Source organism: Mercenaria mercenaria, chromosome 9 (assembly GCF_021730395.1).
Source record: "Mercenaria mercenaria strain notata chromosome 9, MADL_Memer_1, whole genome shotgun sequence".
NCBI classification, from domain to species: domain Eukaryota; kingdom Metazoa; phylum Mollusca; class Bivalvia; order Venerida; family Veneridae; genus Mercenaria; species Mercenaria mercenaria.
This window is the reverse complement of record NC_069369.1, coordinates 20,830,055-20,847,953: the sequence shown is the minus strand read 5'-3', so window position 1 is coordinate 20,847,953 and position 17,899 is coordinate 20,830,055. Positions and strand designations below refer to the sequence as shown.

Below are 17,899 nucleotides of genomic sequence, written 5' to 3'. Positions count from 1 at the left end.
TTTTTTTTACCAGGAGGGAAAGGGGCCCAGGCCTGTAATTTGGAGCAAAAACAGCTCGGTGTTTGGGCAAAGGGGAATAAAAAACCTGATGTAAAGTCAGTTTTGGGGGAAAACTGCATAATTTAAAAGATATTTTCTGAGGGAAGGACCCTATTATGAAGGGGATAAAACCCTGTGATATGCTTATGAAGACATATATATATATATATTACAAGTTGCCTGATTGGAGGTATTTATCTATATATTCCATTGAATACAAATCCTTTTCAGAGACCTATCTAGCTACTTATGCTTTCAGTCATTTTCTGGCCATCGAATATAAAATAAAGAGTGGCCCGACTTTGAATCACTCGCCCTAACCACTGTGGGATCGAGCCCCACTCAGGTCATCATGTGAAAAAGATATCCAGCTGGCTGACGGAAGGACGGCCATTCTACCCAGATGCCAATTCTTGCCTGAGATGATGCCCAGAGGAGTACCTGGGGTCTTCCTGCACCATTTAAGTCTGGAAAGTCACCATATGACCTAAAAAATTGTGTCAGTGTGACTTATAACACAACAAATAAATATTAAAATGTACTAAATAAAGATCTTGGTCAGAAAAGTTTATGAATTAAAAATAAAAGTATGCACATGCTAAAAATGAAACTAGCCGATCAGACCATTGAAAATTGCTATTCAGTCATCAATTTAAGGTTTAGCAGTATATCACAAAACAACAGATTTTTTAACGAATGAACAGCATCTTGATACACAACTTATCTGTCCAATACATGTTTTACTGTTCTGTCCCACGGAGTTGGATACTTAAAATATTCTTAATGAGTTGTCCCCCTTTAAATAAGAATGCCATTTGTAAAGAAAAAGTGTAAACAATTGTCAAAAACGATGTTTTACCTAGTTATGTAAAGTTTAAACACTCGCACGATGTTGCAAATGCATCAAAACGAAGACGTGAAACAGCTTTTAAAAAATGGTGAGTTTTTAAAGGCGCTGAACTTTCCAGAAGTGTGGCCCCTTCATGCAGTCCCTTTCCGGAATTCAATACATATATCAGTAAATTGACAATGGTTTTGTAGAATAATATAAATGTTTTATACGCTGTTAAATTTTCAAGTAAAACAATGCTTTCTTTCTATGATTTGATGACGTTCGAACTTTTTTCTCTGAAACATGGACCTATACCTTAATACTCGCCGGAGATGTAATGACCAAGGGCAAATAGTACCCATGCCCAAAGAGTGGTTTTGTTAAAGTTTTTGAAATCATCAATTTTATGTTCAAGATAATAAAAAAGTTAAACACAGAATGGTAATTTTCTTTGTATTACATGTTAAATGCGTATTAAAGTAGTGTTAAATTCCTTTCAGGCAACACATTTGAAGTGATCACTTATCGTCTGTTGTTTTAGTAAATTTTACTGCCTTTTTAATCCCCCGCCGTGGCGGAGGGATTATAGGAATGGTCTGCGTCCGACCTTCCGTCAGTCCAAGCTCACATTTGCATACTTAGGTGGCTATAGGAACAATAGGTAACTGTACTTTTTCTTTGATGTCATTCATTCCGTAAGGCTTTTATGTGGCTATTTTTCTCTTACGTGGCTAAAAGAACAATAGAGAGAACAAAAGAGTAGCCACATAAGTATCCGTATGTAGAAACGTCCTTCTGTTCGTCCTTCCATCCGTAACAAAATCGTGTCCGGTCCATATCTCCTAAACCCCTTGAAGGATTTTCATGAAACTTGGGTCAAATGATCGCCTCATCAAGACGATGTGCAGCACCCATGAGTCAGCCTTGTTGGTTCAAGGTCAAGGTCACAACTCAAGGTCAAAGGTTTGAGCCTGCCATTTTGTGTCCGCTCTATATCTCCTAAACCCCTTGAAGGAATTTTATAAAACTTGGGTCAAATGATCACCTCATCAAGACGATGTGCAGATCCCATGAGTCAGCCATGCCGGCTCAAGGTCAAGGTCACAACTCAAGGTCAAAGGTTTGAGCCTTCCATTTTGTGTCCGCTCTATATCTCTTAAACCCCTTGAAGGAATTTTATAAAACTTGGGTCAAATGATCACCTCATCAAGAGGATGTGCAGAACCCATGAGTCAGCCATGCCGGCTCAAGGTCAAGGTCACAACTTAGGGTCAAAGGTTTGAGCCTTCCATTTTGTGTCTGCTCTATATCCTAAACCCCTTGAAGGATTTTCATCAAACTTTGGTCAAACGATCACCTCATCAAGGCGATGTGCAGAACTTATGAGTCAGCCATGTGGGCTCAAGGTCAAGGTCACAACTGAAGGTCAAATGTTTGAGCCTTCCATTTCGTGTCTGCTCTATATCTCCTATTAACCCCTCGAAGGAATTTTATAAAACTTGGGTCAAATGATTACCTCATCAGAACGATGTGCAGAAATTATGAGTCAACCATGCCAGCTCAAGGTCAAAGTCACAACTAAGGGTCGAAGGTTTGAGCCTTCCATTTGGTGTCCACTCTGTATCTCCTTAACCCCTTGAAGGATTTTCATCAAACTTGGGTCAAATGATCACCTCATCAAGAACTCATGAGTCAGTCATGTCAACTCAAGGTCAAGGTCACAACTGAAGGTCAAAGGTTTCAGCTCTATCTCCTAAACCCCTTGAAGGATTTTCATGAAACTTTGGTCAAATGATCACCTCTTCAAGATGTTGTGCAGAATTCATGAGTCAGCCATGTCAGTTTAAGGTCAAGCTAAATTCAAAGGTTTACCCTTTCACTATCCATAGCAGTGGCGGGGGATTTAGCTGTCTTTCAGACTGCCTTGTTATTTTTATTTTTTTTCCTGCCTCCTGTCAACATTTTTCTGCCCAAAATCCGAGTAACAAAAAATAAAAAAAACTCTGGCCTAACTCACCCTTAGGAAAAAACTGCAGTTTTTCAGCATTATTTTCCAGGGCATTCAAAAGGCATTTATTTGTCTTCAAATGCCTGCATTTACATATTTAATGGAAAAGCAGTGAAAAAGGCCAACATACGTAAATGAGCTAAGAAGTATAATGATGTCACACAAAAAACTGCAGGATCAGTTTTATGCAGTTAAATAGATGGACATCACAAAAAAATGCAGAAGAACTGTTAAACATTTCACATATTTGAAATTTTGAACTTACATCAACTTGTCCAAGGGGAGTAATTCATTCTGTACAATGAGCTGAACTTATATTTAAATACAAAACCTCTCGATTCATTTATACAGGTTATGAACTGGTTTTGTCCTTTAGGCCATAATAAATTAATTCCTAGATTATCATCCAAATTTTGGCTAAAAAGGGTGGAGGGTGGGGGAGAATTTTATTTTTTATTTTTAAAACAACTGTATATGCAGGGGTTCCATTTGACCCGGGCTTGGGGTTTTGACTCTTGAAATTAGCAAAAGTGTACATACAGACTCCTAGGATTTCAGCTGAAGGGTCTTTTTCATCAAAATGAGATTTATTTCAGTTTAAACTCACCAAATGAAGCCTTATATATTCAAAATGACAGCTATTTATACATAAATCGAACCCCTGAGTACAAGTAAAAAAAAATAAGTAAAAACAAACTTGTAGACTTTCAGTTTTACTCTCATATTACATTTATCAACAATTCAACATTCTATTTAGGAGCTGGATCGACCTGCGTCTTTGATGAAGCCACTTAGTTCCTTGAAAATAAAACTAGTAAAATTATTTTAAAATCTGGATATCCAAAATTGTCTGTCCGGATACTGTTATGCTTTTGTAAACATTGCCCATAGCTCCAATTAAAAGGATGTGTTTGACAAACTATGATGATGCAAAGACAGTTTGACAGCGTTTAACAGTACCTGATATTTATATTTGTAAACCTTGACATCTTCTCTTACTAAAATTATTTAAGAGAAATGTTTATCAAAATTGGCATCGCGGTAATTTACTTTTGATTTCAAAAACTTAAATAGAAAAATGTAGGGCCAATATTATATTTCCTGATCTAAATTTGATTGTAATTGATTTCTGTTGATAGAAATTAAATACCTGTTTCAGTTGTGACACATTAATCAACACCTAGCTTTGTTATAACCTTAATTAGAACGGCAAGCACATATTTATGCAATCTCGCCAGGCATATGTATGTTTTTGACAAAACAGAAAATGACCCCTTACAGAAGCAAGAATCTGCGGCGTACATAATGTGTACTTGCTGCGCACATGCTGCGAACACAGTAGTACGCCAGAGAAGTACGTTTTACATACACCACAGTCATGCTGCCTACAATTGCTGCGTACTATTTCACAGAGTACACAGCATGTACGCAGGAGACATTAGTACACAACATGTACGCGGCACAGTGATTGAAATTTTCAGAAGTACACTTCATATACACAGCAAGAAAACAGATTTTTCTAGCAACTCTGGTTATAGATTAGACCCATCATCAGCTGCCCATCATGTGATCTCTTTGGAGCATGCCCAGTAATAACTTCCTGTCTATTTGAAAATTGGAGCTAAAATGACAACAGTCTCTTAGAGTAAAATATACTAAAATATTAAGGACTAACATACAGTATCAAAGTTTTGTAAGTTGAATTTGCTTTTTGTATTTTAACTGAAGTTAAAATATTCATGTAGTATAATTATTTACTTCATACTTAGCTGTGTTTGACGTTTGTATTTGAATTATAATTGTTCTTTTTATAACTTAATTAGCAACTTGATCAAGACAACTTACATACCGGTATATATAAAGGAAATATTATGTATTATAATTTAGGTTATAATTTTAAATGTAACAAACTTGCCACAGCAAAACTTATTCTATATTAATTAGTAATTAAACTTCTCTAATTCAATTATAGTAATCAATAAACATTTTTTTCTTTTACATTTTGATTTGGCTTAAAAACTTAAGTTCCTTCCTTTACTTAAAATACATTGCATTCCATTGCCTAAATGTCTTTGCACAAAGTTATACTGACTAAATGTGTAAAGAATATTATATTGATGCAAAAATACCAGAAAAAAATACATTGCACCTTGTTCACAGCATGTACACCGGAGAGCCTATTTGCATGTGGAAAGTGTATGTGCCGCGTACATGCTGTGTACTATTTCTCAGGTGTACTTCCCGCGTACTAAATTTCTCCGGTGTACTTCCTGCGTACTATATATTCGCGGCAGGTAGTACGCAGCAGAGCTCATTTGCATGTCAAAAGTGTACTACAAACGTACTACTGGTGTATATGCAGTGTATATCCTGCATACTATTTCAAGTCCAAGAATTTAGTACACATCATGTACGCCACATATACGCAATAAGAGTACACAGCAGGCCCTTTTCTTTGGTAAGGGACGTCACTCGACCTTCATGCAGCTATTTCCATAAAGAAAATGAAAGTAGAAATGCTAAACTTGAAAACGAAAGCCGTATTTTGATTCGTAGATAGTCCGGGGTCACACAGGGGTCACCCCATCTTTTTTTTTTTTTTTTTTTTTTTCTATTGGGAAGTCAATTTTCAGCACTTTCTTACAAATTGAAATTGCCTGGGCTTTAGCATCGCATGTCAGCTTTTCATCTATGAAAAGATATCTGAGCTCGGGATAAACACAAATCCCACAGGAGTACATAACGAACCAAGGGTACATTGATAATTTTGGAACTTATCAAATTGCTCAAAATGTCATTTTTGATGTTGTCTGACAGTGTCCGTATATGCCTCAGATGTAAGATATAACTGTATTAAATTTTGAGAGCTGCAGACCTAGGCATTTCAGAAATATTTTCAAAATAAATTTCGTGTAATAAATGTTGTTTCTAAGGAAGTGTGAAAGGGCCATCAGACACTAATACGTCCGTCGTTGTCAGTCGTCGTCAGTTGTCCGTTGTCATCAACAATTTGACTGTTAACACTCTAGAGGTAACAATTTTAGCCCAATCTTAATGAAACTTGGTCAGAATGTTACTCTCAATAAAATCTTGGACAAGTTTGATATTGGGTCATCTGGGGTCAAAAACTAGGTCACTAGGCCAAATCAAAGGAAAAACTTGTTAACACTCTGGGGGTCACAATTTAAGCCCAATCTTAATGAAACTTGGTCAGAATGTTACCCTTAATAAAATCTTGGACGAGTTCGATATTGGGTCATGTTGGGTCAAAAACAAGGTCACTAGGTCAGATCAAAGGAAAAGCTTGTAAACACTGGAGATCACAATTTCGGCCCAATCTTAATGAAACTTGGTCAGAATGTTACCCTCAATAAAATCTTGGATAATTTTGATATTGGGTCATGTCGGGTCAAAAACTAGGTCACCAGGTGAAATCAAAGGAAAAGCTTGCTTACACTGTAGAGGTCACATTTATGACTATATCTTCATGCAACTTGGTCAGAATGTTAATCTTGATGATCTTTAGGTCAAGTTCAAATCTGGGTTAGGTTGGGTCAAAAACTAGGTCACCAGGTCAAATCAAAGGAAAAGCTAGTTAACACTCTGTAAGCCACATTTATCAGTGTATCTTAATGTAAGTCAGTGATTCATTTTGCCGCGCGTCCTGCGTCAAAGACGCATATTTTTCACCGGGGACGCGTTAATTTGAAATGTGTGCAGCCGCGGGACGCAAACAATTTCACTGACATAATGTGTACCTTCGTTTACTTCCTCTAATGGTTTAAAAAGTAGAACGGATGTCGTGGATAATTTTCATGCGTCAAAACTACCTTATCACCGTTCGATTTGTAAAGCATATTCTGATTGGACAGTAGTGATTTTTTTAACCAATCGGTGACGGTCATTTATTTTATGTTTGGGAGTATTGTTTCCAAAGTACCCGGATATTTCGGCCAAAATATTTCAACAATCTGACGATGCCGTTGAAAAAACAGCAGAAGTTAGATCCCAAACAGCAAAACCTTTCCGGTTTTTTTTTGGTCTAACTTTGAGTGAATCGTCGGGTACTGAAGAAGTGAGCATTTCAATAGAAAATGAAGCAGCGGCTGCGAGCACGTCTGAAAATCAAGATAAGAAAAAAAGAAAATTTGTTTCTAAATGGCTCGCTCTTTATTCGTGGTAACACTATGACGAAAGTGAAGATTATATGTACTGAACAATCTGTACTGACAACATAAAAATGAACGGTATGAACAAAGCTGCAAAGAACAGAAACTTTCAAAATACAACTTTTAACAGTTTTTTTTTTCTCCTCATCCTGTTTAGTTCAGTTCTGGTGCCAGGGTTTTTTTTTATTCTAAAGCAGAGGCCGAATATCGGCCTCGTCCCCCAGCCGAGGATTTCCCCCACAGCCAAGGATTTCCCCTACCTCAGTCGAAATTCCCCTACGTCCGAAATTCCCCCCTCCAAAATCGTAAACAAAGCAATGGAGATTACTCCCAGCGATTTTCCCGACCGAATATCGGACTCGTTCACAATTGCAGACGGTCTTTCACAATTTTCAATGGGTGTGAAAACCTTTAGAAATAGTAGAAAAATGTTAGAAGAGCGTTCAGTGGACCCGAGGTTCCGGTTTAGACCAGCGAAAATCGATAAAAACTCGTATCTGACCCGCACATAATATGCCGTTGGCGTCTGCTTGTCTCGCGGTAATACCCTTTGATGCGTAACGAGTTCGAAAGCTCTGCCCCTTGTCAATCAAAATCCCAGTGAACTTCATACTGTTTGTCGACACCAGCGTAAGTATGACAGTAGGCGGAGCGTCGTATGTTAATTAGCTACTGAAAGATGTCAATCACGCCACGCGCCGACTGACACGTGGTTATTATCAGTATGTAATATAGATGATTGATAAACAATGCAGCGTCAGATTATCGTGTTTGTACCTCTTCTTAATTAGCGGTAACAGCTTATTCTGTATTGTGTAATATGTGTTGTTAATTTAAAGTAATTATTTTATGTGCTTGATTCGATTAAATAAGCCGGTCGGCCGTTACGCAAATTTATTATCTTTGCCGACGTATTTTGCTAGAGCAAAAGCAACTCTTATTTTAAAGCATTTTTTGTGAATAAAAGCATGTGACCTTTAAATATTCAATGATTTGAGCATTTCAACTCTCCCCACCCACCTTGTTACAATGATAAGTGAACATTAGTGTAAGTCCATCTATTGCTAAGTGACAGTGTGTATAGTTGCTAAAGGTTGCAAGAATATGTAATAAAAACATAGTTTAAAGTGTTTATTATGCATAATTGTAAATTCCCCCCAGAGTGAAAAAATCCCCCAAAACTGCTCGTCGCGCGCTATTTTCTTCCCCCAATGACAGGCTGGGGCCTCTTCCCCCAGTCGTAAAAAAAACCCCTGGGTGCAGATATATAGGATGTAAAACCTATTAAATCAATTAATCAGTCAACCAATATACAATGTACAGGATGTGAAAAAGCAAACAATTCAAATTTGGGACTTGCTGTTTCATGATATATAATTTTTATATTGAGTCCCTTTTTGACTCATTACTCTCTGGCTGGGACTCATTGTTTCAAAATATGTGAGTCCCATGGACTCGTATCTTCAGATTTCAAAATGAATCACTGGTAAGTAGGTCAGAATGTCAAGCTTGGTGATCTTTAGGTCAGTTATGAATCTGGGTCGGGTGGGGTTAAAAACTAGGTCACCAGATCAAATCAGACGAGAAGCTTGTTAACATTCTAGAAGTCACATTTATGATTGTTTCTTCATAAAACTTGGTCAGAATGTTAACCTTGATGATCTTTAGGTCAAGTTTTAATCTGGGTCAGGTGGGGTCAGAAACTAGGTCACCAGGTTAAATCAAAGGAAAAGCAAGTTAACACTCTAGAGGTCACATTTATAACCATATCCTAATGAAACTTGGTCAGAATGTTAATCTTGAAGATCTTTAGGTCAGGTCTTCAATCTGGGTCAGATGGGGTCAAAACTAGGTCACCAGGTCAAATAAAATGTCAAGCTTGTTAACAGACCTAATATTAAGTTTGAAACTCGGGGGAATTGATCAGATCATTTGTCATGATGACCTCTAGGTCAGGTTCGAATCTGGGTCATGTGGGGTCAAAAACTAGGTCACCCAGTCAAATCAAAGGTAAAGGTTGTTAACAATCTAGAGGTCAAATTTATTACTGTATTTTAATGAAACTTGGTCAGAATGTTAATCTTGATGATTTTTAGGCCAGGTTTGAATCTGGGTCACGTGGGGTGAAAAACTAGGTCACTAGGTCAAATCTAATGTAAAACTAGTGTACACTTAATAAGCCACATTTATGACTGTATGTTAATGAAATTTGGTCAAAAGGTTAATCTTGATGATTTTTAGGTAAAATTGAAATCTGCCTCAGGTGGGGTCAAAAACTAGGTCTCCAGATCAAATCAAAGGAAAAGCTTGTTGTCACTCAAGAGGCCACATTTATGACTGTATCTTCATAAAACATGGTCAGAATGTTAATTTTGATGATCTTTACATCCACTTTAAATCTAGGTCAAGCGGGGTGAAAAACCAGGTCACCAGGTGAAATCAAAAGTAAAGCTTTTTAACATTTTAGAAGCCACATTTAAGACTGTATCTTCATGAAACTTGGTCAGAATGTTACCCTCAATAAAATCTTGGACGAGTTTGATATTGGGTCATCTGAGGTCAAAAACTAGGTCACCAGGTTAAATCAATGAAAAAGCTTGTTAATGCACTATAGGCCACATTTATGACAATATCTGTGAAACTTGATCAGACTGTTAATCTTGATAATTTTTAGGTCAAGATCATATCTGGGTCAGGTTGGGTCAAAAACTAGGTCACCAGGTCAAATCAAAGGAAAAGCTTGTTAACACTCATTTATGAAATATCTCTGTGAAACTTGGTCAGAATGTTAATCTCGATGATTTTTACGTCAAGTTCAAATCTGGGTCAGGTGGGGTGAAAAACTAGGTCACCAGGTGAAATCAAAGGAAAAGCTTGTTAACACTCTAGAGGCCACATTTGTAACTGTATCTTCATGAAACTCAGTCAGAATGTTAATCTTGATGATTTTAGATCAAGCTTGAATGTGGGTCATGTGGGGTCAATAAGTAGGTCACCAGGCAGGGTTTTTTTTCGGCCGTTTTTATAGCCGTTATTCGGCTATATTCCCAATGCCAAAAAGTATGTATTTTTCCCAAAATTAATATAAAAATTCCCAATCTACATTCTGCAAAAATTTTCATCAAAATTGCACAAAAATTGACCAAGTTATGGACAATTTCTTAATGGAAGTATGTTAAAGATGTTCTACAATGTGAAACAAGTGTGTGAGAAAGTGCTTACACACATCCTTACTATATCCTATGGGATTAAATATTTCCCAATTTGGAACATTTACGCGTCAAAATTCCCAATTCTGGGGGTATAGGCTATGTTCCGAAATTAGCTAGAAAAAACCCTGCTGCCAGGTCAAATCAAAGGAAAAGCTATTTAACACTCTGGAGGCCACAGTTATGACCATATCTTAATGAAACTTGGTCAGAATGTTAATCTTGATGATATCTAGGTCAAATTTTTATCTGGGTCAGATAGGATAAAAAACTAGGTCATCAGGACAAATCAAAGAAAAAGCTACTTAACTTTCTAGAGGCCACATTCATGGCCATATCTTAATGAAACTTGGTCAGTATGTTAACCTTGATGATCTTTAGGTCAGGTTTGAATCTGGGTCAGGTGGGGTCAGAATCTAGGTCACCAGGTCAAATCAACTATAAAGCTTGTTAACACTCTAGAGGCCACATTTATGACCATATCTAAATGAAACTTGGTCAGAATGTTAATCTTGATGATCTTTAGGTCAATAGGTCAGGTGAGCGATACAGGGCCTTCATGGCCCTCTTGTTAGTATTCTAATATTTGTGATTTTGTGATCACCCTGTGTCCATCCTCGCCCGTCCATCGTCAGTCGTCAACAATTTGACTGTAAGTAACACTCTAGAGGTTACAATTTTGGCCCAATCTTAATGAAACTTGGTCAGAATGTTACCCTCCTTAAAATCTTGGATAAGTTTTATATTGGGTCATCTGGGGTCAAAAACTAGGTCACCAGGTCATATCAAAAAACTAGGTCACCCGCCTGTTTAGCTCAGTAGGTAGAGCGTCGATCTACGGATCGCGTGGTCATGAGTTCGATCCTCGGGCTGGGCGTATGTTCTCCGTGACTATTTGATAAACGACATTGTGTCTAAAATCATTAGTCCTCCACCTCGGATTCATGTGGGGAAGTTGGCAGTTACTTGCAGAGAACAGGTTTTTACTGGTACAGTATCCAGGAACACTGGTTAGGTTAACTGCCCGCCGTTACATGACTGAAATACTGTTGAAAAACGGCGTTAAACCCCAAAAAAAACTAGGTCACCAGGTCAGATCGAAGGAAAAGCTTGTTAACACTCTGGAGATCACAATTTTTGCCCTGTCAGAATGTTACTCTCAATAAAATCTTGAATGGGATTGATATTGTGTCATCTAGGGTTAAAAACCAGGTCACCAAGTCGGATCAAAAGAAAAGATTGTTAACACTGTAGAGGCCACATTTATGGCTTATCTTCATGAATCTTGGTCAGAATGTTAATCTTGATGGTCTCAAGGTCCAGTTTGAATCTGGGTCATATAGGATCAAAAACTAGGTCACCAGGTCAAATCAAAGGAAAAGCTAGTTAACACTGTAGAGGCCACATTAATGAAACTTGGTCAGAATGTTGATCTTGATGAACTATAGGTCAAGATCAAAGCTGGGTCAGGTGGGGTCAAAAACTAGGTCACTAGGTCAAATTAAAGGAAAAGCTTGTTAACACTCTTGAGGCCACATTTATGACTATATCTTCATGAAACTTAGGCAGAATGTTGATCTTGATGATCTTTAGGTCAAGTTCGAATCTGGGTCATGTGGGGTCAAAAACTAGGTCGCCATGTCAATTCAAAGGAAAAGCTAGTTGACACTTTAGAGACCACATTAAATTTTATGACCATATCTTAATGAAACTTGGTCAGAATGTTAATCTTTATGATCTTTAGGTCAAAAGGTCAGGTGAGCAATACAGGGCCTTGATGGCCCTCTTATTAATAATCTTCCATCAAAATATTTTTAAATTTATATGAAATTAATATTGTTTGAACGAAAAATAAAGTTTAAACTACTGGATCTTTTAGGGGAACGTAACAGCAATATTAGATTTTAGCGTAGACAGTAAGCGCGAAGAGTAATTTCCTTTTACCAAAATGGCGAATTTGTTTTGGTTTGAAGTTGGAAAGTCGTCTATACCTGTGTGTCGGGGCTGGTCTTTTGAGATAAAGCTTTGAAACTTTCAACACCTGTTTACCATCACCATGTCCAGTTATAGGCAAGAGTACATAACTCCATCAAGGATTTTGGCTGAATTATGGCCCCTTTTGACTTAGAAATCTTGGTTAAGTTTTTCATACCAGTTTATATTTTTTGTAAAGTGTTTGACATAGGGCTTTGAAACTTTTATCACTTGTTTAGTATAATAGTCTCTATCTGTAGGAAAGAGAAAATAACTCTGTCATCTATTTTGGCTGAATTATGGCCCTTTTTGGACTTTGAAATTGGTTCTGTTTTCATACAAGTCCATGTTTTGTCAAAACTATTTGACATATGGCTTTTAAACTTTGAACACTTGTTTATCATTATGATTTCCATCTGTAGGCAAGAGTACATAACTATTTTGACTGAATTATGGCCCTTTTTGGACTTTGAAATTGGCTGATATATTGCCAATTAGTGCAAGACTTATCAAAATCATAGTAATACAGGAACATTGTTTGTCTAATCTATTTATTTCTTTTGTCTGAATATCTGGGGAAATATTTTGACCCCATTCTTCAGTCAATTCTTCGAATAGTCGAGCGCGCTGTCATCAGACAGCTCTTGTTTAAAAAAGTGCTGGATGCAGTAACAAAATGACAAAAATCACTCACCAATCTCGCTCGTTTTGTAAATATTGGCGAAGTACCTGCGGTACTGGAAGCGATGTGCCTTCATTCCTCATCGGCACAGGCGGTACCGCAGGCACTGTTTTGTACCCGTGTACTTGAGGCAGAATGCTTGCAGTATTGAGAAAGAGGCATAAAAACTTTACACCACCAAGCACAATGAAATTGTAACTTATTTTATTAAATAGTTGTTTTGTCACATTTCAGAAAGACTATGGGCGATTGGTTACACTGTAATACTTGCTATAAACAGCCTGGAGATGGTAGGGGCTATTTTCTCACCAACTGTGGTCATTTATATTGTGAAGGATGCCAGAACAAAGGTAAATTGAGGGTTATAAACTGAATGTCCTTATTTCAAACATGTTTCAGGAGTTTTAAAACTGTTAAGTTTTCTACTACAGAAGAGTCATTTAGAAATGATACCTTAACAAAAATGCCTTTTAAAAATAAGCATGAAACCGCCTAAAAAATATTACAAAGATTTTCATATTAAAAAATAAGACATGGAAGCCTGCTAAGTTTACCAGTATAGTGTGACAGTCCACCTTAGAATAAAATAGCACCAGTTTTGGGGGACAAATGATGGTTTGTGTAGTTTGAAATTCTGTCCCATGTGGAGCACAGCAGATTTATGTGAATAGCATGGTATCAGCTACAGTAAGTAAGTGCCTTTATATATATCAAATACACAGGACATGTAAATAAAAAATATATCCCGGTCTAAGATATGATTATGATGCTCGTTAGAAGTTACAGTAGTTGTTTATCCACCTGCGCAATCTTGTGTCGATATAACATGATCAAAATACGAAACAAGGCTATTGAGTGTTGGTGATAAGATACATGTAAAATACCCCTTTATGGACATGCGGCATAGTTCATATTTTGTTTCTGAAACATAAATCGTCTTCTTTGAATATCTTATAAGTCATACTACTGTGTATCAAAACAATAAATAATTTGATACTAACACTTAAAACACATGGACGATGTAACAATGAGAGTAAAACTGAGTTAAAATGTTTAACTCATCTATGTTACAGTGTAACATCTGCTGAAACATGAATGTAGCTCCCATCATTTTATCACGTGCTTAATTTTGTCAGTTAAAGTTTCTGATTGGAAAATTGAATGGTTTTAAACAGAAAGAAGTACCACAAACTACTTCGGAAAAGGCAAAACCCAAGTTGCACGGTATCCAAAAAGATGTATTCTTGAACACAAGCAACTTTATTAGGGCAAAATTGAAAACAGTAGAGTTGGCATTTAAATTTGTGGATGCAATCAACAGAAAACATCACAATTATGTTTGTTCATTTTCAGAGAAGACGGATTTAATCGCAGCCGAACATTTCCACTAACAGCGTAACTGTTTAATTTATGAGTTTGCTCGAAATATATAGTCTTAGTGGACTCGTCAACTCTGTAATGTGACTTAACTGGTCGAACACCTCTTGATATATCATTCAATTTTCTTAATGTTCCATGCTTTGGTACGCTTCCTTTCCCTCGGTTAAACTCGTGGTCTCTGCAATAAAAAGTAACACTGGTAATTTGTGTAATATATTGCAATGTAATGCAAAATTAACAATATATAATATAAAGAACTGAACATTCAACATTATACACTGTTGCACTTGACGCTTTTGTTTTGTTTCTAACAATTAAAATAAATTTTGCAAGTAAACGGCATTTATGTTTGTCCTTGCCATTCATTTCTGTAGCAATACTTATATGTCTTTAATATTATGGCACTGCAATTAATTTACTTTTCATCACTGGTTGGTAACCAACATTGCTTGTTTGTATGATAATATTACGCAAAAAATGTATCGGACTTTAGGTTGCTAAAATTGTTGGTTCAGAATAGGAATAGAAAATAAGAATAGGCTTACAAAATTTTATAAATTGTCTTTGATACCAATAAATCTGATATACGTGTTAGCGTAGTTTGTTAAGCTAATGAAGATTCATGTTCATGCTCTCGGGTCATAATAGCGTCTGATGTTCATAGCATCTAGACTTGAAAAGATCTGAAAGAAAACAACTGCATGTTAAAGTCGTCGTCTGTATAGTGTATATAGATGGGCGAGATCCAAAAGACAAAATTTACCTATAGACAATGTCTCCGAAAGTTTAATTTTATTTCTGCTTGCAATCTAGACAGCTGAATCTATAAATAGGGAAGATGTTAAAATTATGTATGAACACTAACCCTAATCCTACCAGGTTTCATGAAAACATGATGTTTCTTTTTTATCAACAGTTATATTAAAATATCAAAGGGCCATTTGATGCTATAAAAATGTACAACCCCAAACTGAAAAGAAATGTACTCTAGTTGCACAATAAACATTCTCTGATAGTGGACACTATTTTTCAGTACAAGTTTGCAACAAAAAAGTGCTTGAACAAGATTTATTTGGGTATAGCACTATCCTGAAAACATGCAGAGCCAAACGTTTATAGAACTCTTCACAATTAGTTGTTTTGTCTCATTTAAGGGCCCAAAAACAGGCTAGTTTGATCATTAGAATGAAAAAAACGGCAATTCAAATATCAAAACATGAACATGACCATTTTATAACTTCAATAACTTTGAGAATTCGAAATCTACAACCCTGAAATGCAAAACCGAGTGTGACATAGACATAGAACTGATGCCTGCACATATCCATAGAGTTCAAAATACCATAGAAACCCACTTGTAAACCTGACAAAAAAAAACAAGCGAACACGCAATGATTTCAGAAAATATCCGCCATTTAGTAAGTTTGCAACCATTTCGCTCGCTTGAACCAAGTGTGCAGCCACTTCACGTCCTGCCCCTTGGAATGGGTATGAGACTTTAATGCTAGACAACAGACAGGTTACTATTTATAGGAAAAATCAAAGGACCATTCAGTCTGATTGGTGTTATTTGGATGCTTCTTAAACAATTAATTACCCCAATAAAAAAGTACTAAAAGAGGTCACAAAAAAAACAGCCCAAACAAACAAAATAGGATATTTTGTTGTTCAACAAAGTTACCTGTTTTTGATGATACAGTGACTGTCACTGTCACCAATACTGGCCTACATTTTACGGAAGAGCACATGTTGCAGTGAACACATCGTTCGGGATATTGTGGATGAATGATCTCCAACTGCATTTAAAAGTGAAAAAAAAAACAAAAAAAGACAATGGAACAAAAGTATTCCAGAACACATTAAACATTGAGAGAAAAAATATACATGTACTTGGTTAAAGATACACATAATTAGAACCATAAATTAAAATACCAAATTGGTTTTAGCAAATACCCAGTTACTTCTGAAAGCTGGGTAATAATATTATTTTTACCCAATTCAGATTTCCAAAACCCAATTCAGACAAAAAGTGATGGGTAAATACCAAATTGCACTAAAAGCTTATCTGGAGCTCTGACTAATATAATTCCTCATTCACCTGAAATTTTGTCATCAAAATGTGCTGCTAAGTCAGATTGAGATAACAAATTTAAAATCATTTTTTAAAACTAAAAGATTTACAATCAGACACATATATCAAGCAGCCTGACAGTATGGTTGCTTAAGGTAAATGAGTTGATAATTGTAAAACAAAACCAGTTTGGGAAGTTAAAGCTGACTGGCAGCTTAAGACAAGTGGCTGCTTAATACAGGTGACCACAGTACAGTGCAGGTTCAGCTGTATGTAAATTTATCAGTTGACTTGAACAACATGAATATATATATAATTAATATTAATCAAACTAGCATTGCATTGGTATCAGTTTTAGTAATTATTGTTACACTCATTTTTTTTTTCATGAAGCTTACAGTCTTTTTGCAAGTCTGTTTTCTTTTTAGGTTGGATGGAAAAATGTCTTCTCTGTGGAACAAATAAACCATCAGCACTAAAACTGACTTCAAAGGTAATTTTGATAACATTACTAAACACTATGTGCTGCCGTTACCCGTGACTCTTTAACGCTTATTATGACTTAATTAGAAATTGTGAAAGAAGTCCATATAAGTTACATGTAGCATGCAATTTGATCAGTAGCTTTGATAAAGTTATATTAGAACTAGGTGTTCCTAGCATGGAACGGTTATATTTGTTCAATATACTGTATTTAAATTGTCTTTCAGCTAACCCCACCAGTAGATGCTTATTTTGCAGAACCAATTAAAATGTTGAAGCAAATCTACTCTGAGATGAAACAAGTTATTGCAGTAAGTTTTATGCAGAACCATGTACTTTGAAACTTCCCTTTCTTTGATCAAATGTCCAGACTTTGGCCACAAAAAAGAAATATTTAATTAGAATAGCATATTGTTTATAGCTCACCTGTCACGGAGTGACAAGATGAGCTTTTGTGATCGCACTTCGGCGTCTGTTGTCCGTCCGTAAACTTTTACTTTAAACGACACCTCTTCATAAACCGCTAGGCCAATTTCATCCAAACTTCACAGGAATGTTCCTTGGGTGCAGCTCTACAAAAATGTTCAAAGAATTGAATTCCATGCAGAACTCTGGTTGCCATGGCAACCGAAAGGAAAAAGTTTAAAAATCTTCTTGTCCAAAACCACAGGGCCTAGGGCTTTGATATCTGGTGTGTAGCATCATCTAGTGGTCCTCTACCAAAATTGTTCAAATTATCCTCCTAGGGTCAAATATGGCTCTGCCCCGGGGGTCCCAAGTTTTACATAGACTTATTTAGGAAAAAAAGTTTAAAAATCTTCTTGTCTGAAACCACAACACTTAGACCTTTGATATTTGGTTTGTAGCATTGTCTTATGGTCCTCAACCAAAATTTTTCAAATTGTACCCCTTGGGTGAAAAGAGGCCCTGCTCTGGGGGTCCCAAGATTTATATAGACTTATATAGGAAAAAGCTTTTAAAATCTTCTTGTCTGAAACCATACGACCTAAGCTTTTGATATTTGGTATGTTGCATTGTGTAGTAGTCCTCTA

General features: G+C 36.4%; 1 protein-coding gene across 4 annotated transcripts in view; it reads left to right on the top strand.

The window, feature by feature from the left end:
• The window catches only part of LOC123546618 (probable E3 SUMO-protein ligase RNF212), a 29,035-nt gene that overhangs the window by 5,502 nt on the left and 5,634 nt on the right, over window positions 1-17,899 (top strand). For all 4 annotated transcript variants that reach the window (XM_053550966.1, XM_053550967.1, XM_053550968.1 and 1 more), the window contains 3 exons: window positions 13,148-13,263; window positions 16,793-16,857; window positions 17,075-17,158. In XM_053550966.1, the coding sequence (XP_053406941.1) occupies window positions 13,148-13,263; window positions 16,793-16,857; window positions 17,075-17,158 (265 nt within the window). The remainder of the gene's footprint in view (window positions 1-13,147; window positions 13,264-16,792; window positions 16,858-17,074; window positions 17,159-17,899) is intronic.